This window comes from Phyllobates terribilis, unplaced genomic scaffold (assembly GCF_046119375.1).
Source record: "Phyllobates terribilis strain yellow unplaced genomic scaffold, ASM4611937v1 Scaffold_12__6_contigs__length_324123572, whole genome shotgun sequence".
Classification (NCBI taxonomy): domain Eukaryota; kingdom Metazoa; phylum Chordata; class Amphibia; order Anura; family Dendrobatidae; genus Phyllobates; species Phyllobates terribilis.
Window position 1 is genome coordinate 87,411,414 of NW_027362772.1, and position 26,126 is coordinate 87,437,539.

Sequence of the window (26,126 nt, forward strand, 5' to 3'; positions counted from 1 at the left end):
TACCGGGGGCAGGTTACATATTATATATCGGGGTCAGGTGTGATATACTGGGGGCAGGTTACATATTATATATCGGTGGGCAGGTGTGATATACCGGGGGCAGGTTACATATTATATATCGGGGGCAGGTGTGATATACCGGGGGCAGGTTACATATTATATATCGGGGGCAGGTGTGATATACCGGGGGCAGGTTACATATTATATATCGGGGGCAGGTGTGATATACCGGGGGCAGGTTACATATTATATATCGGGGTCAGGTGTGATATACCGGGGGCAGGTTACATATTATATATCGGGGGCAGGTGTGATATACCGGGGGCAGGTTACATATTATATATCGGGGGCAGGTGTGATATACCGTGGGCAGGTTACATATTATATATCGGGGGGCAGGTGTGATATACCGTGGGCAGGTTACATATTATATATCGGGGGCAGGTGTTATATACCGGGGGCAGGTTACATATTATATATCGGGGGCAGGTGTGATATACCGTGGGCAGGTTACATATTATATATCGGGGGGCAGGTGTGATATACCGGGGGCAGGTTACATATTATATATCGGGGGCAGGTGTGATATACCGGGGGCAGGTTACATATTATATATTGGGGGCAGGTGTGATATACCGGGGTCAGGTTACATATTATATATCGGGGGCAGGTGTGATATACCGGGGGCAGGTTACATATTATATATCGGGGGCAGGTGTGATATACCGGGGGCAGGTTACATATTATATATCGGGGTCAGGTGTGATATACCGTGGACAGGTTACATATTATATATCGGGGGCAGGTGTTATATACCGGGGGCAGGTTACATATTATATATCGGGGGCAGGTGTGATATACCGTGGGCAGGTTACATATTATATATCGGGGGGCAGGTGTGATATACCGGGGGCAGGTTACATATTATATATCGGGGGCAGGTGTGATATACCGGGGGCAGGTTACATATTATATATCGGGGGCAGGTGTGATATACCGGGGGCAGGTTACATATTATATATCGGGGGCAGGTGTGATATACCGGGGGCAGGTTACATATTATATATCGGGGGCAGGTGTGATATACCGGGGGCAGGTTACATATTATATATCGGGGGCAGGTGTGATATACCGGGGGCAGGTTACATATTATATATCGGGGGCAGGTGTGATATACCGGGGGCAGGTTACATATTATATATCGGGGGCAGGTGTGATATACCGGGGGCAGGTTACATATTATATATCGGGGGCAGGTGTGATATACCGCTGGCAGGTTACATATTATATACCGGGGGCAGGTTACATATTATACATCGGGGGCAGGTGTGATATACCGGGAGCAGGTTACATATTATACATCGGGGGCAGGTGTGATATTGTGAGGGTCGTGATGACATTCCACTCGTCCTCCAGTCACTCCAAATTCAAACTATGAGCATGGGTCAACCATTCAAAGAATGAGTCAGACAACAAGCTGGTTCAAGCTCAGAGCAGCTCAGAAGACTACTACAGTCAACCTCCTCAGCAATGTTCTGCGTTTATTTTTACATACACAAATCTAAATACACTACATAATGGGAGGGAAAAGGGGTTGTCCGGGGCGGGTTAAACAATGAAAGTCCAGTGTCTGGCCACTCCTGATTGGTCCACATCTCCTTATCTCAGTCTCTGGGCAGATATTGCAGCCGTCAGCTTATAATCTTGTTTCGTTTCTCTGAAATAAGTCTTGGCAACACTGGAACTGTCTTAGTTTAAATTTCGATTTGAGTATTACGTAGCAAGGAAAGCTTATTGTTATAAGACACAAAATGGTGGTTAGTACATTAGCAAAAAAACATATAAAAGTTACAAATATATATATTCTCTTTTACCCCGACAATATACCGGGGGCAGGTTACATATTATATATCGGGGGCTGGTGTGATATACCGGGGGCAGGTTAGATATTATATATCGGGGGCAGGTGTGATATACCGGGGGCAGGTTACATATTATATATCGGGGGCTGGTGTGATATACCGGGGGCAGGTTAGATATTATATATGGGGGTCAGGTGTGATATACCGGGGGCAGGTTACATATTATATATCGGGGGCAGGTGTTATATACCGTGGGCAGGTTACATATTATATATCGGGGGCAGGTGTGATATACCGGGGGCAGGTTACATATTATATACCGGGGGCAGGTGTGATATACCGGGGGCAGGTTACATATTATACATCGGGGGCAGGTTAGACATTATACCGGGGGGCTGTTGTGATAGGATGCGGAGGGCTTATAATATCTGTCTCTGTGTTTGTCGGGGGTACATCAGGGGTGTAGACCGCCGGTGCATTTTCTGGGGTGGTCTTGTTGCGGCCTCCATGCTGACGTGCTGCTCTCTGGCGCCCCCAGGATGGCGTGCTGCCTGAAGGACGAGCTGCTCTGCTCCATCTGTCTCAGTATATACCAGGACCCCGTCAGCTTCGGCTGTGAACATTACTTCTGCCGTAAATGCATCACTGAGCACTGGAGCCGGCACAAGCCTGGCGGCCCCCTGGACTGTCCGGAGTGTCGGAGGACCTTCTCAGAGCCCACCCTGTCCCCCAGCCTGAAGCTGTCCAACATTGTGGAGAGGTACTCGGCCTTCCCCCTGGACGCCATCCTCAGCGCCCAGAGAAGCTCCTTTCCCTGCAAGGACCATGACAAAGTGAAGCTCTTCTGCCTGACGGACCGCGCCGTCGTCTGCTTCTTCTGTGACGAGCCCTCCCTGCATGAGCAGCACCAGGTCACCAATGTGGACGAGGCCTTTGAGGAGCTGCAGGTGAGAAGTGCACGAAGGACAGAGAGAGGGGGCTCAAGGGATGACCCTCTAATACAGGTGTAAGAGAGAACACAAGGGATGACCCTCTAATACAGGTGTAAGAGAGAACACAAGTGATGACCCTCTAATACAGGTGTAAGGGAGAACACAAGGGATGACCCTCTAATACATGTGTAATAGAGAACACAAGTGATGACCCTCTAATACAGGTGTAAGAGAGAACACAAGGGATGACCTTCTAATACAGGTGTAAGAGAGAACACAAGGGATGATCCTCTAATACAGGTGTAAGAGAGAACACAAGGGATGATCCTCTAATACAGGTGTAAGAGAGAACACAAGGGATGACCTTCTAATACAGGTGTAAGGGAGAACACAAGGGATGACCCTCTAATACATGTGTAATAGAGAACGCAAGGGATGACCCTCTAATACAGGCGTAAGGGAGAACACAAGGGATGACCCTCTAATACATGTGTAATAGAGAACACAAGGGATGACCCTCTAATACAGGTGTAAGGGAAAACACAAGTGATGACCCTCTAATACAGGTGTAAGAGAGAACACAAGGGATGACCCTCTAATACAGGTGTGAGAGGGGGCTCAAGGGATGACCCTCTAATACAGGTGTAAGAGAGAACACAAGGGATGACCCTCTAATACAGGTGTAAGAGAGAACACAAGGGATGACCCTCTAATACAGGTGTAAGAGAGAACACAAGGGATGACCCTCTAATACAGGTGTAAGGGAAAACACAAGTGATGACCCTCTAATACAGGTGTAAGGGAGAACACAAGGGATGACCCTCTAATACAGGTGTAATAGAGAACACAAGGGCTGACCCTCTAATACAGGTGTAAGGGAGAACACAAGGGATGACCCTCTAATACAGGCGTAAGAGAAAACACAAGGTATGACCCTCTAATACAGGCGTAAGAGAGAGCACAAGGGATGACCCTCTAATACAGGTGTAAGGGAGAACACAAGGGATGACCCTCTAATACAGGCGTAAGAGAAAACACAAGGGATGACCCTCTAATACAGGTGTGAGAGAGAACACAAGGGATGACCCTCTAATACAGGTGTGAGAGAGAACACAAGGGATGACCCTCTAATACAGGTGTAATAGAGAACGCAAGGGATGACCCTCTTAATACAGGTGTAATAGAGAACGCAAGGGATGACCCTCTAATACAGGTGTGAGAGGGAGCACAAGGGATGACCCTCTAATTCAGGTGTAAGAGAGAACACACGGGATGACCCTCTAATACAGGTGTAAGAGGGAGCACAAGGGATGACCCTCTAATACAGGTGTAAGAGAGAGCACAAGGGATGACCCTCTAATACAGGTGTAATAGAGAACGCAAGGGATGACCCTCTAATACAGGTGTGAGAGGGAGCACAAGGGATGACCCTCTAATACAGGTGTAAGAGAGAGCACAAGGGATGACCCTCTAATACAGGTGTAATAGAGAACGCAAGGGATGACCCTCTAATACAGGTGTGAGAGGGAGCACAAGGGATGACCCTCTAATACAGGTGTCAGAGAGAGCACAAGGGATGAGCCTCTAATACAGGTGTCAGAGAGAACACAAGAGATGACCCTCTAATACAGGTGTAAGAGAGCACACAAGGGATGACCCTCTAATACAGGTGTAATAGAGAACGCAAGGGATGACCCTCTAATACAGGTGTGAGAGGGAGCACAAGGGATGACCCTCTAATACAGGTGTAAGAGAGAGCACAAGGGATGAGCCTCTAATACAGGTGTAAGAGAGAACACAAGGGATGACCCTTTAATACAGGTGTAATAGAGAACGCAAGGGATGACCCTATAATACAGGTGTAAGAGAGAACACAAGGGATGACCCTCTAATACAGGTGTAAGAGAGAACACAAGGGATGACCCTCTAGTACAGGTGTGAGAGGGAACACAAGGGATGACCCTCTAATACAGGTGTAAGAGAACACAAGGGATGACCCTCTAGTACAGGTGTGAGAGGGAACACAAGGGATGACCCTCTAATACAGGTGTAAGTGAGAACACAAGGGATGACCCTCTAATACAGGTGTAAGAGAGAACAGAAGGGATAACCCTCTAATACAGGTGTATTAGAGAACGCAAGGGATGACCCTCTAATACAGGTGTGAGAGGGAACACAAGGGATGACCCTCTAATACAGGTGTAAGTGAGAACACAAGGGATGACCCTCTAATACAGGTGTAAGAGAGAACACAAGGGATGACCCTCTAATACAGGTGTGAGAGGGAACACAGGGGACGACCCTCTAGTACAGGTGTGAGAGGGAACACAGGGGATGACCCTCTAATACAGGTGTAAGAGGGAACGCAAGGGATGACCCTCTAATACAGGTGTAAGAGAGAACACAAGGGATGACCCTCTAATACAGGTGTAAGGGAGAACACAGGGGATAACCCTCTAATACAGATGTAAGAGAGAACACAAGGGATCACCCTCTAATACAGGTGTAAGAGAGAACACAAGGGATGACCCTCTAATACAGGTGTAAGAGGGAGCACAAGGGATGACCCTCTAATACAGGTGTAAGGGAGAACAGAAGGGATGACCCTCTAATAGAGGTGTAAGAGAGAACACAAGGGATGACCCTCTAATACAGGTGTAAGAGAGAACACAAGGGATGACCCTCTAATACAGGTGTAAGGGAGAACACAAGGGATGACCTTCTAATACAGGTGTGAGAGGGGGCTCAAGGGATGACCCTCTAATACAGGCGTAAGGGAGAACAGAAGGGATGACCCTCTAATAGAGGTGTAAGAGAGAACACAAGGGATGACCCTCTAATACCGGTGGGAGAGGGAACACAAGGGATGACCCTCTAATACAGGTGTAAGAGAGAGCACAAGGGATGATCCTCTAATACAGGTGTAAGAGAGAACACAAGGGATGACCCTCTAATACAGGTGTAAGAGGGAACGCAAGGGATGACCCTCTAATACAGGTGTAAGAGAGAACACAAGGGATGATCCTCTAATACAGGTGTAAGAGAGAACACAAGGAATGACCCTCTAATACAGGTGTGAAAGAGAACACAAGGGATGACCTCTAATACGTGTGTAAGAGAGAACACAAGGGATGACCCTCTAATACAGGTGTAAGAGAGAACACATGGGATGACCCTCTAAAACAGGAATAAGAGGGAGCACAAGGGATGACGCTCTAATACAGGTGTAAGAGAGAACACAGGTGATGACCCTCTAATACACGTGAGAGAGGGAGCACAAGGGATGACCCTCTAATACAGGTGTAAGAGAGAACACAAGGGATGACCCTCTAATACAGGTGTGAGAGGGAGCACAAGGGATGACCCTGTAATACAGGTGTAAGAGAACACAAGGGATGACCCTCTAATACCGGTGGGAGAGGGAACACAAGGGATGACCCTCTAATACCGGTGTAAGAGAGAACACAAGGGATGACCCTCTAATACAGGTGTAAGGGAGAACAGAAGGGATGACCCTCTAATACAGGTGTAAGAGAGAACACATGGGATGACCCGAACCTCTAATACAGGAGTAAGAGGGAGCACAAGGGATGACCCTCTAATACAGGTGTAAGGGAGAACAGAAGGGATGACCCTCAAATAGAGGTGTGAGAGGGAGCACAAGGGATGACCCTCTAATACAGGTGTGAGAGGGGGCACAAGGGATGACCCTCTAATACTGGTGTGAGAGCGGACCAAGGGATCACCCTCTAATACAGGTGTAAGGGAGATCACAAGGGATGACCATCTAATACAGGTGTAAGGGAGAACACAAGGGATGACCCTCGAATAGAGGTGTGAGAGGGAGCACAAGGAATGACCCTCTAATACAGGTGTGAGAGGGGGCACAAGGGATGACCCTCTAATACTGGTGTGAGAGGGAACACAAGGGATGACCCTCTAATACAGGTGTGAGAGAGAACACAAGGGATGACCCTCTAATCCAGGTGTAAGAGAGAACACAAGGGACGACCCTCTAATACAGGTGTAAGAGAGAACGCAAGGCACGACCCTCTAATACAGGTGTAAGAGAGGACACATGGGATGACCCTCTAGTACAGGTGTAAGAGAGAACACATGGGATGACCCCCTAATACAGGTGTAAGTGAGAACACCTGGGATGACCCTCTAATACAGGTGTGAGAGAGAGCACAAGGGATGACCCTCTAATATAGGTGTAAGAGAGAACACAAGGGATGACCTATAATACAGGTGTAAGGGAGAACACAAGGAATGACTCTCTAATACAGGTGTGAGAGGGAGCACAAGGGATGACCCTCTAATACAGGTGTGAGAGAGAACACAAGGGATGACCCTCTAATACAAGTGTAAGAGAGAACACAAGGGATGACCTTCTAATACAGGTGTAAGCGGGAGCACAAGGGATGACCCTCTAATACATGTGTAATAGAGAACACAAGGGATGACCTCTAATACATGTGTGAGAGAGAACACAAGGTATGACCTCTAATACAAGTGTAAGAGAGAACACAAGGGATGACCCTCTAATATATGTGTAAGAGAGAACACAAGGGATGACCCTCTAATACAAGTGTAAGAGAGAAAACAAGGGATGACCCTCTAATACAGGTGTGAGAGAGAACACAAGGGATGACCCTCTAATACTGGTGTAAGAGGGAACACAAGGGATGACCCTCTAGTACAGGTGTAAGAGAGAACACATGGGATGACCCCCTAATACAGGTGTAAGTGAGAACACATGGGATGACCCTCTAATACAGGTGTGAGAGAGAACACAAGGGATGACCCTCTAATAAAGGTGTAAGAGAGAACACAAGGGATGACCTATAATACAGGTGTAAGAGAGAACACATGGGATGACCCTCTAATACAGGTGTAAGGGAGAACACAAGGAATGACTCTCTAATACAGGTGTGAGAGGGAGCACAAGGGATGACCCTCTAATACAGGTGTGATAGGGAGCACAAGGGATGACCCTCTAATACAGGTGTGAGAGGGAGCACAAGGGATGACCCTCTAATACAGGTGTGAGAGAGAACACAAGGGATGACCCTCCAATACAGGTGTATTAGAGAACGCAAGGGATGACCCTCTAATACAGGTGTAAGAGAGAACACAAGGGATGACCCTCTAATACAGGTGTAATAGAGAACGCAAGGGATGACCCTCTAATACAGGTGTAAGAGAGAACACAAGGGATGACCCTCTAGTACAGGGGTGAGAGGGAGCACAAGGGATTACCCTCTAGTACAGGTGTAAGAGAGAACACAAGGGATGACCCTCTAATACAGGTGTAAGAGAGAACACAGGGGATAACCCTCTAATACAGATGTAAGAGAGAACACAAGGGATGACCCTCTAATACAGGTGTAAGAGAGAACACAAGGGATGACCCTCTAATACAAGTGTAAGAGGGAGCACAAGGGATGACCCTCTATTACAGGTGTGAGGGAGAGCACAGGGGATGACCCTCTAATACAGGCGTAAGAGAGAGCACAAAGGATGACCCTCTAATACCGGTGGGAGAGGGAACACAAGGGATGACCCTCTAATACCGGTGTAAGAGAGAACACAAGGGATGACCCTCTAATACAGGTGTAAGAGAGCACAAGGGATGACCCTCTAATACAGGTGTAAGAGAGAACAGAAGGGATGATCCTCTAATACAGGTGTAAGAGAGAACACAAGAGATGACCCTCTAATACAGGTGTAAGAGAGCACACAAGGGATGATCCTCTAATACAGGTGTAAGAGAGAACACAAGAGATGACCCTCTAATACAGGTGTAAGAGAGAACACAAGGGATGACCCTCTAATACAGGTGTAAGAGCACACAAGGGATGATCCTCTAATACAGGTGTAAGAGAGAACACAAGGGATGACCCTCTAATACAGGTGTAAGAGAGAACACAAGGGATGATCCTCTAATACAGGTGTAAGAGAGAACACAAGGGATGACCCTCTAATACCGGTGGGAGAGGGAACACAAGGGATGACCCTCTAATACCGGTGGGAGAGGGAACACAAGGGATGACCCTCTAATACCGGTGTAAGAGAGAACACAAGGGATGACCCTCTAATACAGGTGTAAGAGAGCACACAAGGGATGATCCTCTAATACAGGTGTAAGAGAGAACACAAGGGATGACCCTCTAATACAGGTGTAAGAGAGAACACAAGGGATGACCCTCTAATACAGGAGTAAGAGGGAGCACAAGGGATGACCCTCTAATACAGTTGTGAAAGAGAACACAAGGGATGACCATCTAATACATGTGTAAGAGAGAACACAAGGGATGACCTCTAATACATGTGTAAGAGAGAACACAAGGGATGACCCTCTAATACAGGAGTAAGAGGGAGCACAAGGGATGACCCTCTAATACAGGTGTAAGAGAGAACACATGGGATGACCCTCTAATACAGGAGTAAGAGGGAGCACAAGGGATGACCCTCTAATACAGGTGTAAGAGGGAACACATGGGATGACCCTCTAATACAGGTGTAAGAGAGAACACAAGGGATGATCCTCTAATACTGGTGTAAGAGAGAACACAAGAGATGACCCTCTAATACAGGTGTAAGAGAGAACACAAGGGATGACCCTCTAATACAGGTGTAAGAGAGCACAAAGGATGACCCTCTAATATAGGTGTAAGAGAGAACACAAGGGATGACCCTCTAATACAGGTGTAAGGGAGAACACAAGGAATGACCCTCTAGTACAGGTGTGAGAGGGGGCACAAGGGATGACCCTCTAATACAGGTGTAAGGGAGAACAGAAGGGATGACCCTCTAATACAGGTGTAAGGGAGAACAGAAGGGATGACCCTCTAATACCGGTGTAAGAGAGAACACAATGGATGACCCTCTAGTACTGGTGTGAGAGGGAGCACAAGGGATGACCCTCTAATACAGGTGTAAGGGAGACCACAAGGGATGACCCTCTAATACAGGTGTAAGGGAGAACACAAGGGATGACCCTCTAATACAGGTGTGAGAGGGAGCACAAGGGATGACCCTCTAATACAGGTGTGAGAGGGAACACAAGGGATCACCCTTTATTACAGGTGTAAGGGAGAACACAAGGGATGACCCTCTAATATAGGTGTAAGAGAGAACAGAAGGGATGACCCTCTAATACAGGTGTGAGAGGGAGCACAAGGGATGACCCTCTAATACTGGTGTGAGAGGGAACACAAGGGATGACCCTCTAATACAGGTGTGAGAGGGAGCACAAGGGATGACCCTCTAATACAGGTGTGAGAGGGAACACAAGGGATCACCCTTTATTACAGGTGTAAGGGAGAACACAAGGGATGACCCTCTAACATAGGTGTAAGAGAGAACAGAAGGGATGACCCTCTAATACTGGTGTGAGAGGGAACACAAGGGAAGACCCCCTAATACAGGTGTAAGTGAGAACACATGGGATGACCCTCTAATACAGGTGTGAGAGAGAACACAAGGGATGACCCTCTAATACAGGTGTAAGAGAGAACACAAGGGATGACCCTCTAATACAGGTGTAAGAGGGAGCACAAGTGATGACCCTCTAATACAGGTGTAAGAGGGAGCACAAGGGATGACCCTCTAATACAGGTGTGTGAGAGAACACAAGGGATGACCCTCTAATAGAGGTGTAAGAGAGAACACAAGGGATGACCTTCTAATACAGGTGTAAGAGAGAACACAAGGGATGACCTTCTAATACAGGTGTAAGAGGGAGCACAAGGGATGACCCTCTAATATAGGTGTAAGAGAGAACACATGGGATGACCCTCTAATACAGGTGTAAGGGAGAACACAAGTAATGACCCTCTAGTACAGGTGTGAGAGGGGGCACAAGGGATGACCCTCTAATACAGGTGTAAGGGAGAACAGAAAATATGACCCTCTAATACAGGTGTAAGGGACAACAGAAGGGATGACCCTCTAATACAGGTGTAAGAGAACACATGGGATGACCCCCTAATACAGGTGTAAATGAGAACACATGGGATGACCCTCTAATACAGGTGTAAGAGAGAACACAAGGGATGACCTATAATACAGGTGTAAGGGAGAACACAAGGAATGACTCTCTAATACAGGTGTGAGAGGGAGCACAAGGGATGACCCTCTAATACAGGTGTGAGAGAGAACACAAGGGATGACCCTCTAATAGAGGTGTAAGAGAGAACACAAGGGATGACCCTCTAAAAGAGGTGTAAGAGAGAACACAAGGGATGACCTTCTAATACAGGTGTAAGAGGGAGCACAAGGGATGGCCCTCTAATACGTGTGAGAGAGAACACAAGGGATGTCCCTCTAATACAAGTGTAAGAGAGAACACAAGGGATGACCCTCTAATATATGTGTAAGAGAGAACACAAGGGATGACCCTCTAATACAAGTGTAAGAGAGAAAACAAGGGATGACCCTCTAATACAGGTGTGAGAGAGAACACAAGGGATGACCCTCTAATTCAGGTGTAAGAGAGAACACATGGGATGACCCCCTAATACAGGTGTAAGTGAGAACACATGGGATGACCCTCTAATACAGGTGTGAGAGAGAACACAAGGGATGACCCTCTAATAAAGGTGTAAGAGAGAACAGAAGGGATGACCTATAATACAGGTGTAAGAGAGAACACATGGGATGACCCTCTAATACAGGTGTAAGAGGGAACACAAGGGATGACCCTCTAATACAGGTGTGAGAGGGAGCACAAGGGATGACCCTCTAATACAGGTGTAAGAGGGAGCACAAGGGATGACCCTCTAATACATGTGTGAGAGAGAACACAAGGTATGACCTCTAATACAAGTGTAAGAGAGAAAACAAGGGATGACCCTCTAATACAGGTGTAAGAGAGAACACAAGGGATGACCCTCTAGTACAGGTGTAAGAGAGAACACAAGGGATGACCCTCTAATACAGGTGTAATAGAGAACGCAATGGATGACCCTCTAATACAGGTGTAAGAGAGAACACAAGGGATGACCCTCTAGTACAGGGGTGAGAGGGAGCACAAGGGATGACCCTCTAGTACAGATGTAAGAGAGAACACAAGGGATGACCCTCTAATACAAGTGTAAGAGGGAGCACAAGGGATGACCCTCTATTACAGGTGTGAGGGAGAGCACAGGGGATGACCCTCTAATACAGGCGTAAGGGAGAACAGAAGGGATGACCCTCTAATACAGGTGTAAGAGAGAACACAAGGGATGACCCTCTAATACAGGTGTAAGAGAGAGCACAAAGTATGACCCTCTAATACCGGTGGGAGAGGGAACACAAGGGATGACCTTCTAATACTGGTGTAAGAGAGAACACAAGGGATGACCCTCTAATACAGGTGTAAGAGAGCACAAGGGATGACCCTCTAATACAGGTGTAAGAGAGAACACAAGGGATGATCCTCTAATACAGGTGTAAGAGAGAACACAAGGGATGACCCTCTAATACCGGTGGGAGAGGGAACACAAGGGATGACCCTCTAATACCGGTGGTAGAAGGAACACAAGGGATGACCCTCTAATACAGGTGTAAGAGAGCACAAGGGATGATCCTCTAATACAGGTGTAAGAGAGAACACAAGAGATGACCCTCTAATACAGGTGTAAGAGAGCACACAAGGGATGATCCTCTAATACAGGTGTAAGAGAGAACACAAGAGATGACCCTCTAAAACAGGTGTAAGAGAGAACACAAGGGATGACCCTCTAATACAGGTGTAAGAGAGAACACAAGGGATGATCCTCTAATACAGGTGTAAGAGAGAACACAAGAGATGACCCTCTAATACATGTGTAAGAGAGCACACAAGGGATGATCCTCTAATACAGGTGTAAGAGAGAACACAAGAGATGACCCTCTAAAACAGGTGTAAGAGAGAACACAAGGGATGACCCTCTAATACAGGTGTAAGAGAGCACACAAGGGATGATCCTCTAATACAGGTGTAAGAGAGAACACAAGGGATGACCCTCTAATACAGGTGTAAGAGAGAACACAAGGGATGATCCTCTAATACAGGTGTAAGAGAGAACACAAGGGATGACCCTCTAATACAGGTGTAAGGGAGAACAGAAAATATGACCCTCTAATACAGGTGTAAGAGAGAACACAAGGGATGACCCTCTAATACAGGTGTAAGGGAGAACACAAGGGATGACCCTCTAATACAGGTGTAAGGGAGAACACAAGGGATGACCCTCTAATACAGGTGTAAGAGAGAACAGAAGGGATGACCCTCTAATACAGTTGTAAGGGAGAACAGAAGGGATGACCCTCTAATAGAGGTGTGAGAGCGGGCACAAGGGATGACCCTCTAATACTGGTGTGAGAGGGAACACAAGGGATGACCCTCTAATAGAGGTGTAAGAGAGAACACAAGGGATGACCCTCTAATACAGGTGTGAGAGGGAGCACAAGGGATGACCCTCTAATACAGGTGTGAGAGGGAGCACAAGGGATGACCCTCTAATAGAGGTGTGAGAGGGAGCACAAGGGATGACCCTCTAATACAGGTGTGAGAGGGAGCACAAGGGATGACACTCTAATACAGGTGTGAGAGGGAGCACAAGGGATGACCCTCTAATAGAGGTGTGAGAGGGAGCACAAGGGATGACCCTCTAATACAGGTGTGAGAGGGAGCACAAGGGATGACCTTCTAATACTGGTGTGAGAGGGAACACAAGGGATGACACTCTAATACAGTTGTAAGGGAGAACACACGGAATGACCCTCTACTACAGGTGTGAGAGGGAACACAAGGGATCACCCTCTAATACCGGTGTAAGGGAGAACAGAAAGGATGACCCTCTAATACAGGTGTAAGGGAGAACAGAAGGGATGACCCTCTAATACAGGTGTAAGAGAGCACAAGCGATGACCCTCTAGTACTGGTGTGAGAGCGGGCCAAGGGATGACCCTCTAGTACTGGTGTGAGAGCGGACCAAGGGATCACCCTCTAATACAGGTGTAAGGGAGAACACAAGGGATGACCCTCTAATACAGGTGTGAGAGGGAACACAAGGGATGACACTCTAATACAGGTGTAAGAGAGAGCACAAGGGATCACCCTCTAATACAGGTGTAAGGGAGAACACAAGGGATGACCCTCTAATACAGGTGTAAGAGAGAGCACAAGGGATGACCCTCTAATACTGGTATAAGAGGGAGCACAAGGGATGACCCTCTAATACAGGTGTAAGAGAGAACACAAGGGATGACCTCTAATACTGGTGTAAGAGAGAACACAAGGAATGACCCTCTAATACAGGTGTAAGGGAGAACAGAAGGGATGACCCTCTAATACAGGTGTAAGGGAGAACAGAAGGGATGACCCTCTAATACAGGTGTAAGGGAGAACAGAAGGGATGACCCTCTAATGCAGGTGTAAGAGAGAGCACAAGGGATGACCCTCTAGTACTGGTGTGAGAGCGGGCCAAGGGATGACCCTCTAGTACTGGTGTAAGGGAGAACACAGGGGATGACCCTCTAATACAGGTGTAAGGGAGAACACACAGGATGACCCTCTAATACAGGTGTAAGGGAGAACACAAGGGATGACCCTCTAATACAGGTGTAAGAGAGAACAGAAGGGATGACCCTCTAATACAGGTGTAAGAGAGAACACAATGGATGACCCTCTAATACAGGTGTAAGGGTGAACAGAAGGGATGACCCTCTAATAGAGGTGTGAGAGGGAGCACAAGGGATGACCCTCTAATAGAGGTGTGAGAGGGAGCACAAGGGATGACCCTCTAATACAGGTGTAAGAGAACACAAGGGACTACCCTCTAATACAGGTGTAAGAGGGAGCACAAGGGATGACCCTCTAATACAGGTGTAAGAGAGAACACAAGGGATGACCCTCTAATACAGGTGTGAGAGGGAACACAGGGGATGACCCTCTAATACAGGTGTAAGAGAGAACACAAGGGATGACCCTCTAATACAGGTGTAAGAGAGAACACATGGGATGACCCGAACCTCTAATACAGGAGTAAGAGGGAGCACAAGGGATGACCCTCTAATACAGGTGTAAGAGAGAACACAGGGATGACCCTCTAATACAGGTGTGAGAGGGAGCACAACGGATGACCCTCTAATACAGGTGTAAGAGAGAACACAAGGGACGACCCTCTAATACAGGTGTGAGAGGGAACACAGGGGATGACCCTCTAATACAGGTGTCAGAGATAACACAAGGGATGACCCTCTAATACAGGTGTAAGGGAGAACACAAGGGATAACCCTCTAATACAGGTGTAAGGGAGAACACAAGGGATGACCCTCTAATACAGGTGTAAGGGAGAACAGAAGGGATGACCCTCTAATACTGGTGTGAGAGGGAACACAAGGGATGACCCTCTAATACAGGTGTAAGAGAACACAAGGGACGACCCTCTAATACAGGTGTAAGAGGGAGCACAAGGGATGACCCTCTAATACAGGTGTAAGAGAGAACACAAGGGATGAACCTCTAATACAGGTGTGAGAGGGAACACAGGGGATGACCCTCTAATACAGGTGTAAGACGGAGCACAAGGGATCACCCTCTAATACAGGTGTAAGGGAGAACACAAGGGATGACCCTCTAATACAGGTGTGAGAGGGAACACAGGGGATGACCCTCTAATACAGGTGTGAGAGGGAGCACAAGGGATGACCCTCTAATACAGGTGTAAGAGAGAACACAAGGGATGACCCTCTAATACAGGTGTGAGAGGGAACACAGGGGACGACCCTCTAGTACAGGTGTAAGGGAGAACAGAAGGGATGAACCTCTAATACAGGTGTAAAAGGGAACACGGGATGACCCTCTAATACAGGTGTGAAAGAGAACACAAGGGATGACCTCTAATACATGTGTAAGAGAGAACACAAGGGATGACCCTCTAATACAGGTGTAAGAGAGAACACATGGGATGACCCGAACCTCTAATACAGGAGTAAGAGGGAGCACAAGGGATGACCCTCTAATACAGGTGTAAGAGAGAACACAGGGATGACCCTCTAATACAGGTGTGAGAGGGAGCACAACGGATGACCCTCTAATACAGGTGTAAGAGAGAACACAAGGGATGACCCTCTAATACAGGTGTGAGAGGGAGCACAAGGGATGACCCTCTAATACAGGTGTAAGGGAGAACAGAAGGGATGATCCTCTAATACAGGTGTAAGAGAGAACAGAAGGGATGACCCTCTAATACAGGTGTGAGAGGGAGCACAAGGGATGACCCTCTAATACAGGTGTGAGAGAGAAGACAAGGGATGACCCTCTAATACAGGTGTAAGGGAGAACACAAGGAATGACCCTCTAGTACAGGTGTGAGAGGGGGCACAAGGGATGACCTTCTAATACCTGTGTAAGGGAGAACAGAATGGATGACCCTCTAATACGGTGTAAGAGAGAACACAAGGGATGACCCTCTAGTACTGGTGTGAGAGCGGGCCAAGGGATGACCCTCTAGTACTGGTGTGAGAGCGGACCAAGGGATCACCCTCTAATACAGGTGTAAGGGAGAACACAAGGGATGACCCTCTAATACAGGTGTAAGGGAGAACACAAGGGATGACCCTCTAATACAGGTGTAAGGGAGAACACAAGGGATGACCCTTTAATACAGGTGTGAGAGGGAACACAAGGGATGACCCTCTATTACAGGTGTAAGAGAGAGCACAAGGGATGACCCTCTAATACAGGTGTAAGGGAGAACAGAAGGGATGACCCTCTAATACAGGTGTAAGGGAGAACAGAAGGGATGACCCTCTAATACAGGTGTAAGAGAGAACACAAGGGATGACCCTCTAGTACTGGTGTGAGAGTGGGCCAAGGGATGACCCTCTAGTACTGGTGTAAGGGAGAACACAAGGGATGACCCTCTAATACAGGTGTAAGGGAGAACACAAGGGATGACCCTCTAATACAGGTGTAAGGGAGAACACAAGGGATGACCCTTTAATATAGGTGTAAGAGAGAACAGAAGGGATGACCCTCTAATACTGGTGTAAGAGAGAACACAAGGGATGACCTATAATACAGGTGTGAGAGAGAACACAAGGGATGACCCTCTAATCCAGGTGTAAGAGAGAACACAAGGAACGACCCTCTAATACAGGTGTAAGAGAGAACGCAAGGGACGACCCTCTAATACAGGTGTAAGAGAGAACACATGGGATGACCCCCTAATACAGGTGTAAGTGAGAACACATGGGATGACCCTCTAATACAGGTGTGAGAGAGAACACAAGGGATGACCCTCTAATATAGGTGTAACAGAGAACACAAGGGATGACCTATAATACAGGTGTAAGGGAGAACACAAGGAATGACTCTCTAATACAGGTGTGAGAGGGAACACAAGGGATGACCCTCTAATACAGGTGTGAGAGAGAACACAAGGGATGACCCTCTAATACAGGTGTGAGAGAGAACACAAGGGATGACCTCTAATACAGGTGTGAGAGAGAACACAAGGGATGACCTATAATACAGGTGTGAGAGAGAACACAAGGGATGACTCTCTAATACAGGTGTGAGAGGGAGCACAAGGGATGACCCTCTAATACAGGTGTGAGAGGGAGCACAAGGGATGACCCTCTAATACAGGTGTAAGAGGGAGCACAAGGGATGACCCTCTAATACATGTGTGAGAGAGAACACAAGGGATGACCTATAATACAGGTGTGAGAGAGAACACAAGGGATGACTCTCTAATACAGGTGTGAGAGGGAGCACAAGGGATGACCCTCTAATACAGGTGTGAGAGGGAGCACAAGGGATGACCCTCTAATACAGGTGTGAGAGGGAGCACAAGGGATGACCCTCTAATACAGGTGTGAGAGGGAGCACAAGGGATGACCCTCTAATACAGGTGTAAGAGAGAAAACAAGGGATGACCCTCTAATACAGGTGTGAGAGAGAACACAAGGGATGACCCTCTAATACAGGTGTATTAGAGAACGCAAGGGATGACCCTCTAATACAGGTGTAAGAGAGAACACAAGGGATGACCCTCTAGTACAGGTGTAAGAGAGAACACAAGGGATGACCCTCTAATACAGGTGTAATAGAGAACGCAAGGGATGATCCTCTAATACAGGTGTAAGAGAGAACACAAGGGATGACCCTCTAGTACAGGTGTGAGAGGGAGCACAAGGGATTACCCTCTAGTACAGGTGTAAGAGAGAACACAAGGGATGACCCTCTAATACAGGTGTAAGAGAGAACACAGGGGATAACCCTCTAATACAGATGTAAGAGAGAACACAAGGGATGACCCTCTAATACAGGTGTAAGAGAGAACAAAAGGGATGACCCTCTAATACAAGTGTAAGAGGGAGCACAAGGGATGACCCTCTATTACAGGTGTAAGGGAGAACACAGGGGATGACCCTCTAATACAGGTGTGAGAGGTGGCTCAAGGGATGACCCTCTAATACAGGTGTAAGGGAGAACAGAAGGGATGACCCTCTAATACAGGTGTAAGAGAGAACACAAGGAATGACCCTCTAATACAGGTGTAAGAGAGAACACAAGGGATGACCCTCTAATACCGGTGGGAGAGGGAACACAAGGGATGACCCTCTAATACCGGTGGGAGAGGGAACACAAGGGATGACCCTCTAATACCGGTGGGAGAGAGAGCACAAGGGATGACCCTCTAATACAGGCGTAAGGGAGAACAGAAGGGATGACCCTCTAATACAGGTGTAAGAGAGAACACAAGGGATGACCCTCTAATACAGGTGTAAGAGAGAGCACAAAGGATGACCCTCTAATACCGGTGGGAGACGGAACACAAGGGATGACCCTCTAATACAGGTGTAAGAGAGAACACAAGGGATGATCCTCTAATAAAGGTGTAAGAGAGAACACAAGGGATGACCCTCTAATACCGGTGGTAGAGGGAACACAAGGGATGACCCTCTAATACAGGTGTAAGAGAGCACAAGGGATGACCCTCTAATACAGGTGTAAGAGAGAACACAAGGGATGACCCTCTAGTACAGGTGTGAGAGGGAGCACAAGGGATTACCCTCTAGTACAGGTGTAAGAGAGAACACAAGGGATGACCCTCTAATACAGGTGTAAGAGGGAGCACAAGGGATGACCCTCTAATACAGGAGTAAGAGGAAGCACAAGGGATGACCCTCTAATACAGGTGTAAGAGGGAACACAGGGGATGACCCTCTAATACAGGTGTAAGAGGGAGCACAAGGGATGACCCTCTAATACAGGTGTAAGAGGGAGCACAAGGGATGACCCTCTAATACAGGTGTAAGAGAGAACACAAGGGATGATCCTCTAATACAGGTGTAAGAGAGAACACAAGAGATGACCCTCTAATACAGGTGTAAGAGAGCACAAGGGATGACCCTCTAATACAGGTGTAAGAGAGAACACAAGGGATGACCCTCTAATACAGGTGTAAGAGAGCACAAAGGATGACCCTCTAATACAGGTGTAAGAGGGAGCACAAGGGATGACCCTCTAATACAGGTGTGAAAGAGAACACAAGGGATGACCTCTAATACATGTGTAAGAGAGAACACAAGGGATGACCCTCTAATACAGGAGTAAGAGGGAGCACAAGGGATGACCCTCTAATACAGGAGTAAGAGGGAGCACAAGGGATGACCCTCTAATACAGGTGTAAGAGAGAACACAGGGGATGACCCTCTAATATAGGTGTAAGAGAGAACACAAGGGATGACCCTCTAATATAGGTGTAAGAGAGAACACATGGGATGACCCTCTAATACAGGTGTGAGAGGGAGCACAAGGGATGACCCTCTAATACAGGTGTAAGAGAGAACACATGGGATGACCCTCTAATACAGGTGTAAGGGAGAACAGAAGGGATGATCCTCTAATACAGGTGTAAGGGAGAACACAAGGAATGACCCTCTAGTACAGGTGTGAGAGGGGGCACAAGGGATGACCCTCTAATACAGGTGTAAGGGAGAACAGAAGGGATGACCCTCTAATACAGGTGTAAGGGAGAACAGAAGGGATGACCCTCTAATACAGGTGTAAGAGAGAACACAATGGATGACCCTCTAGTACTGGTGTGAGAGCGGGCCAAGGGATGACCCTCTAGTACTGGTGTGAGAGCGGACCAAGGGATCACCCTCTAATACAGGTGTAAGGGAGAACACAAGGGATGACCCTTTAATATAGGTGTAAGGGAGAACACAAGGGATGACCCTCTAATACAGGTGTGAGAGGGAACACAAGGGATGACCCTCTAATACTGGTGTGAGAGGGAACAGAAGGGATGACCCTCTAATACAGGTGTAAGGGAGAACAGAAGGGATGACCCTCTAATACAGGTGTAAGAGAGAACACAATGGATGACCCTCTAGTACTGGTGTGAGAGCGGACCAAGGGATCACCCTCTAATACAGGTGTAAGGGAGAACACAAGGGATGACCCTCTAATACAGGTGTAAGGGAGAACACAAGGGATGACCCTCTAATACAGGTGTAAGGGAGAACACAAGGGATGACCCTCTAATACAGGTGTGAGAGGGAACACAAGGGATGACCCTCTAATACTGGTGTGAGAGGGAACACAAGGGATGACCCTCTAATCCAGGTGTAAGGGAGAACACAAGGGATGACCCTCTAATACAGGTGTAAGAGGGAGCACAAGGGATGTCCCTCTAATACTGGTGTGAGAGGGAACACAAGGGATGACCCTCTAATACAGGTGTAAGAGGGAGCACAAGGGATGTCCCTCTAATACAGGTGTGAGAGGGAACACAGGGGATGACCCCCTAATACAGGTGTAAGTGAGAACACATGGGATGACCCTCTAATACAGGTGTGAGAGAGAACACAAGGGATGACCCTCTAATACAGGTGTGAGAGAGAACACAAGGGAGGACCCTCTAATAGAGGTGTAAGAGAGAACACATGGGATGACCCTCTAATACAGGTGTAAGGGAGAACACAAGTAATGACCCTCTAGTACAGGTGTGAGAGGGGGCATAAGGAATGACCCTCTAATACAGGTGTAAGGGAGAACAGAAAATATGACCCTCTAATACAGGTGTAAGGGACAACAGAAGGGATGACCCTCTAATACAGGTGTAAGAGAGAACACAAGGGATGACCCTCTAATACAGGTGTAAGAGAGAACACAAGGGATGACCCTCTAATACAGGTGTAAGAGGGAGCACAAGGGATGACCCTATAATACAGGTGTGAGAGAGAACACAAGGGATGACCCTCTAATAGAGGTGTAATAGAACACAAGGGATGACCCTCTAATACAGGTGTGAGAGGGAGCACAAGGGATGACCCTCTAATACAGGTGTAAGGGAGAACACAAGTAATGACCCTCTAGTACAGGTGTGAGAGGGGGCATAAGGAATGACCCTCTAATACAGGTGTAAGGGACAACAGAAGGGATGACCCTCTAATACAGGTGTAAGAGAGAACACAAGGGATGACCCTCTAATACAGGTGTAAGAGAGAACACAAGGGATGACCCTCTAATACAGGTGTAAGAGGGAGCACAAGTGATGACCCTCTAATACAGGTGTAAGAGGGAGCACAAGGGATGACCCTCTAATACAGGTGTGAGAGAGAACACAAGGGATGACCCTCTAATAGAGGTGTAAGAGAACACAAGGGATGACCTTCTAATACAGGTGTAAGAGAGAACACAAGTGATGACCCTCTAATACAGGTGTAAGAGAGAACAGAAGGGATGACCTTCTAATACAGGTGTAAGAGGGAGCACAAGGGATGACCCTCTAATATAGGTGTAAGAGAGAACACATGGGATGACCCTCTAATACAGGTGTAAGGGAGAACACAAGTAATGACCCTCTAGTACAGGCGTGAGAGGGGGCACAAGGGATGACCCTCTAATACAGGTGTAAGGGAGAACACAAGGGATGACCCTCTAATACAGGTGTAAGAGAGAACACAAGTGATGACCTTCTAATACAGGTGTAAGAGGGAGCACAAGGGATGACCCTCTAATATAGGTGTAAGAGAGAACACATGGGATGACCCTCTAATACAGGTGTAAGGGAGAACACAAGTAATGACCCTCTAGTACAGGCGTGAGAGGGGGCACAAGGGATGACCCTCTAATACAGGTGTAAGGGAGAACACAAGGGATGACCCTCTAATACAGGTGTAAGGGAGAACTCAAGGGATGACCCTCTAATACAAGTGTAAGAGAGAACACAAGGAATGACCCTCTAGTACTGGTGTGAGAGCGGGCCAAGGGATGACCCTCTAATACAGGTGTAAGGGAGAACACAAGGGATGACCCTCTAATACAGGTGTAAGGGAGAACTCAAGGGATGACCCTCTAATACAGGTGTGAGAGGGAACACAAGGGTTGACCCTCTAATACAGGTGTAAGAGAGAACACAAGGGATGACCCTCTAATACAGGTGTAAGAGAGAACAGAAGGGATGACCCTCTAATACAGTTGTAAGGGAGAACAGAAGGGATGACCCTCTAATAGAGGTGTGAGAGGGAGCACAAGGGATGACCCTCTAATACTGGTGTGAGAGAGAAGACAAGGGATGACCCTCTAATACAGTTGTAAGGGAGAACACACGGAATGACCCTCTACTACAGGTGTGAGAGGGGGCACAAGGGATCACCCTCTAATACCGGTGTAAGGGAGAACAGAAAGGATGACCCTCTAATACAGGTGAAAGGGAGAACAGAAGGGATGACCCTCTAATACAGGTGTAGGAGAGAACACAAGCGATGACCCTCTAGTACTGGTGTGAGAGCGGGCCAAGGGATGACCCTCTAGTACTGGTGTGAGAGCGGACCAAGGGATCACCCTCTAATACAGGTGTAAGGGAGAACACATGGGATGACCCTCTAATACAGGTGTGAGAGGGAACACAAGGGATTACCCTCTAATACAGGTGTAAGAGAGAGCACAAGGGATGACCCTCTAATACAGGTGTAAGGGAGAACACAAGGGATGACCCTCTAATACAGGTGTAAGGGAGAACACAAGGGATGACCCTCTAATACAGGTGTAAGAGAGAACAGAAGGGATGACCCTCTAATACAGGTGTAAGGGAGAACAGAAGGGATGACCCTCTAATAGAGGTGTGAGAGGGGGCACAAGGGATGACCCTCTAATACTGGTGTGAGAGGGAACAAAGGGGATGACCCTCTAATACAGGTGTAAGAGAGAACACATGGGATGACCCTCTAATACAGGTGTAAGGGAGAACACAAGGGATGACCCTCTAATAGAGGTGTGAGAGGGACCACAAGGGATGACCTTCTAATACTGGTGTAAGAGAGAACACAAGGGATGACCTCTAATACTGGTGTAAGAGAGAACACATGGGATGACCCTCTAATACAGGTGTGAGAGGGAACACAAGGGATGACCCTCTAGTGCAGGTGTGAGAGGGGGCACAAGGGATGACCCTCTGATACAGGTGTGATAGGGAGCACAAGGGATGACCCTCTAATACTGGTGTAAGAGAGAACACAAGGGATGACCTCTAATACTGGTGTACGAGAGAACACATGGGATGACCCTCTAATACAGGTGTGAGAGGGAACACAAGGGATGACCCTCTAATACAGGTGTAAGGTAGAACACAAGGGATGACCCTCTAATAGAGGTGTGAGAGGGACCACAAGGGATGACCCTCTAATAGAGGTGTGAGAGGGAACACAGGGGATGACCCTCTAGCACAGTTGTGAGAGGGGGCACAAGGGATGACCCTCTAATACAGGTGTAAGGGAGAACAGAAGGGATGACCCTCTAATACAGGTGTAAGGGAGAACAGAAGGGATGACCCTCTAATACAGGTGTAAGGGAGAACACACAGGATGACCCTCTAATACAGGTGTAAGGGAGAACACAAGGGATGACCCTCTAATACAGGTGTAAGAGAGAACAGAAGGGATGACCCTCTAATACAGGTGTAAGGGAGAACACAATGGATGACCCTCTAATACAGGTGTAAGGGAGAACAGAATGGATGACCCTCTAATAGAGGTGTGAGAGGGAGCACAAGGGATGACCCTCTAATACAGGTGTGAGAGGGGGCACAAGGGATGACCCTCTAATACAGGTGTAAGAGAACACAAGGGACGACCCTCTAATACAGGTGTAAGAGGGAGCACAAGGGATGACCCTCTAATACAGGTGTAAGAGAGAACACAAGGGATGACCCTCTAATACAGGTGTGAGAGGGAACACAGGGGATGACCCTCTAATACAGGTGTCAGAGAGAACACAAGGGATGACCCTCTAATACAGGTGTAAGGGAGAACACAAGGGATGACCCTCTAATACAGGTGTGAGAGGGAACACAGGGGATGACCCTCTAATACAGGTGTGAGAGGGAACACAGGGGATGACCCTCTAATACAGGTGTAAGAGAGAACACAAGGGATGACCCTCTAATACAGGTGTAAGAGAGAACACAAGGGACGACCCTCTAATACAGGTGTGAGAGGGAACACAGGGGATGACCCTCTAATACAGGTGTCAGAGAGAACACAAGGGATGACCCTCTAATACAGGTGTAAGGGAGAACACAAGGGATGACCCTCTAATACAGGTGTAAGGGAGAACACAAGGGATGACCCTCTAATACAGGTGTAAGGGAGAACAGAAGGGATGACCCTCTAATACTGGTGTGAGAGGGAACACAAGGGATGACCCTCTAATACAGGTGTAAGAGAACACAAGGGACGACCCTCTAATACAGGTGTAAGGGAGAACACATGGGATGACCCTCTAATACAGGTGTGAGAGGGAACACAGGGGATGACCCTCTAATACAGGTGTAAGAGAGAGCACAAGGGATGACCCTCTAATACAGGTGTAAGGGAGAACACAAGGGATGACCCTCTAATACAGGTGTAAGGGAGAACACAAGGGATGACCCTCTAATACAGGTGTAAGAGAGAACAGAAGGGATGACCCTCTAATACAGGTGTAAGGGAGAACAGAAGGGATGACCCTCTAATAGAGGTGTGAGAGGGGGCACAAGGGATGACCCTCTAATACTGGTGTGAGAGGGAACAAAGGGGATGACCCTCTAATACAGGTGTAAGAGAGAACACATGGGATGACCCTCTAGTGCAGGTGTGAGAGGGGGCACAAGGGATGACCCTCTGATACAGGTGTGATAGGGAGCACAAGGGATGACCCTCTAATACTGGTGTAAGAGGGAGCACAAGGGATGACCCTCTAATACAGGTGTAAGAGAGAACACAAGGGATGACCTCTAATACTGGTGTAAGAGAGAACACATGGGATGACCCTCTAATACAGGTGTGAGAGGGAACACAAGGGATGACCCTCTAATACAGGTGTAAGGGAGAACACAAGGGATGACCCTCTAATAGAGGTGTGAGAGGGAACACAGGGGATGACCCTCTAATAGAGGTGTGAGAGGGAACACAGGGGATGACCCTCTAGCACAGTTGTGAGAGGGGGCAAAAGGGATGACCCTCTAATACAGATGTAAGGGAGAACAGAAGGGATGACCCTCTAATACAGGTGTAAGGGAGAACAGAAGGGATGACCCTCTAATACAGGTGTAAGGGAGAACACACAGGATGACCCTCTAATACAGGTGTAAGGGAGAACACAAGGGATGACCCTCTAATACAGGTGTAAGAGAGAACAGAAGGGATGACCCTCTAATACAGGTGTAAGGGAGAACACAATGGATGACCCTCTAATACAGGTGTAAGGGAGAACAGAATAGATGACCCACTAATAGAGGTGTGAGAGGGAGCACAAGGGATGACCTTCTAATACAGGTGTGAGAGGGGGCACAAGGGATGACCCTCTAATACAGGTGTAAGAGAACACAAGGGACGACCCTCTAATACAGGTGTAAGAGGGAGCACAAGGGATGACCCTCTAATACAGGTGTAAGAGAGAACTCAAGGGATGACCCTCTAATACAGGTGTGAGAGGGAACACAGGGGATGACCCTCTAATACAGGTGTCAGAGAGAACACAAGGGATGACCCTCTAATACAGGTGTAAGGGAGAACACAAGGGATGACCCTCTAATACAGGTGTGAGAGGGAACACAGGGGATGACCCTCTAATACAGGTGTGAGAGGGAACACAGGGGATGACCCTCTAATACAGGTGTAAGAGAGAACACAAGGGATGACCCTCTAATACAGGTGTAAGAGAGAACACAAGGGACGACCCTCTAATACAGGTGTGAGAGGGAACACAGGGGATGACCCTCTAATACAGGTGTCAGAGAGAACACAAGGGATGACCCTCTAATACAGGTGTAAGGGAGAACACAAGGGATGACCC

General features: G+C 47.6%; 1 protein-coding gene across 1 annotated transcript in view; it reads left to right on the top strand.

The window, feature by feature from the left end:
* Nucleotides 1-26,126, top strand: part of TRIM62 (tripartite motif containing 62) — a 171,538-nt gene that overhangs the window by 54,208 nt on the left and 91,204 nt on the right. The window contains exon 2 of the mRNA XM_073656036.1: nt 2,401-2,809. Within this exon, the coding sequence (XP_073512137.1) occupies nt 2,402-2,809 (408 nt within the window). The 5' untranslated portion in view covers nt 2,401. The remainder of the gene's footprint in view (nt 1-2,400; nt 2,810-26,126) is intronic.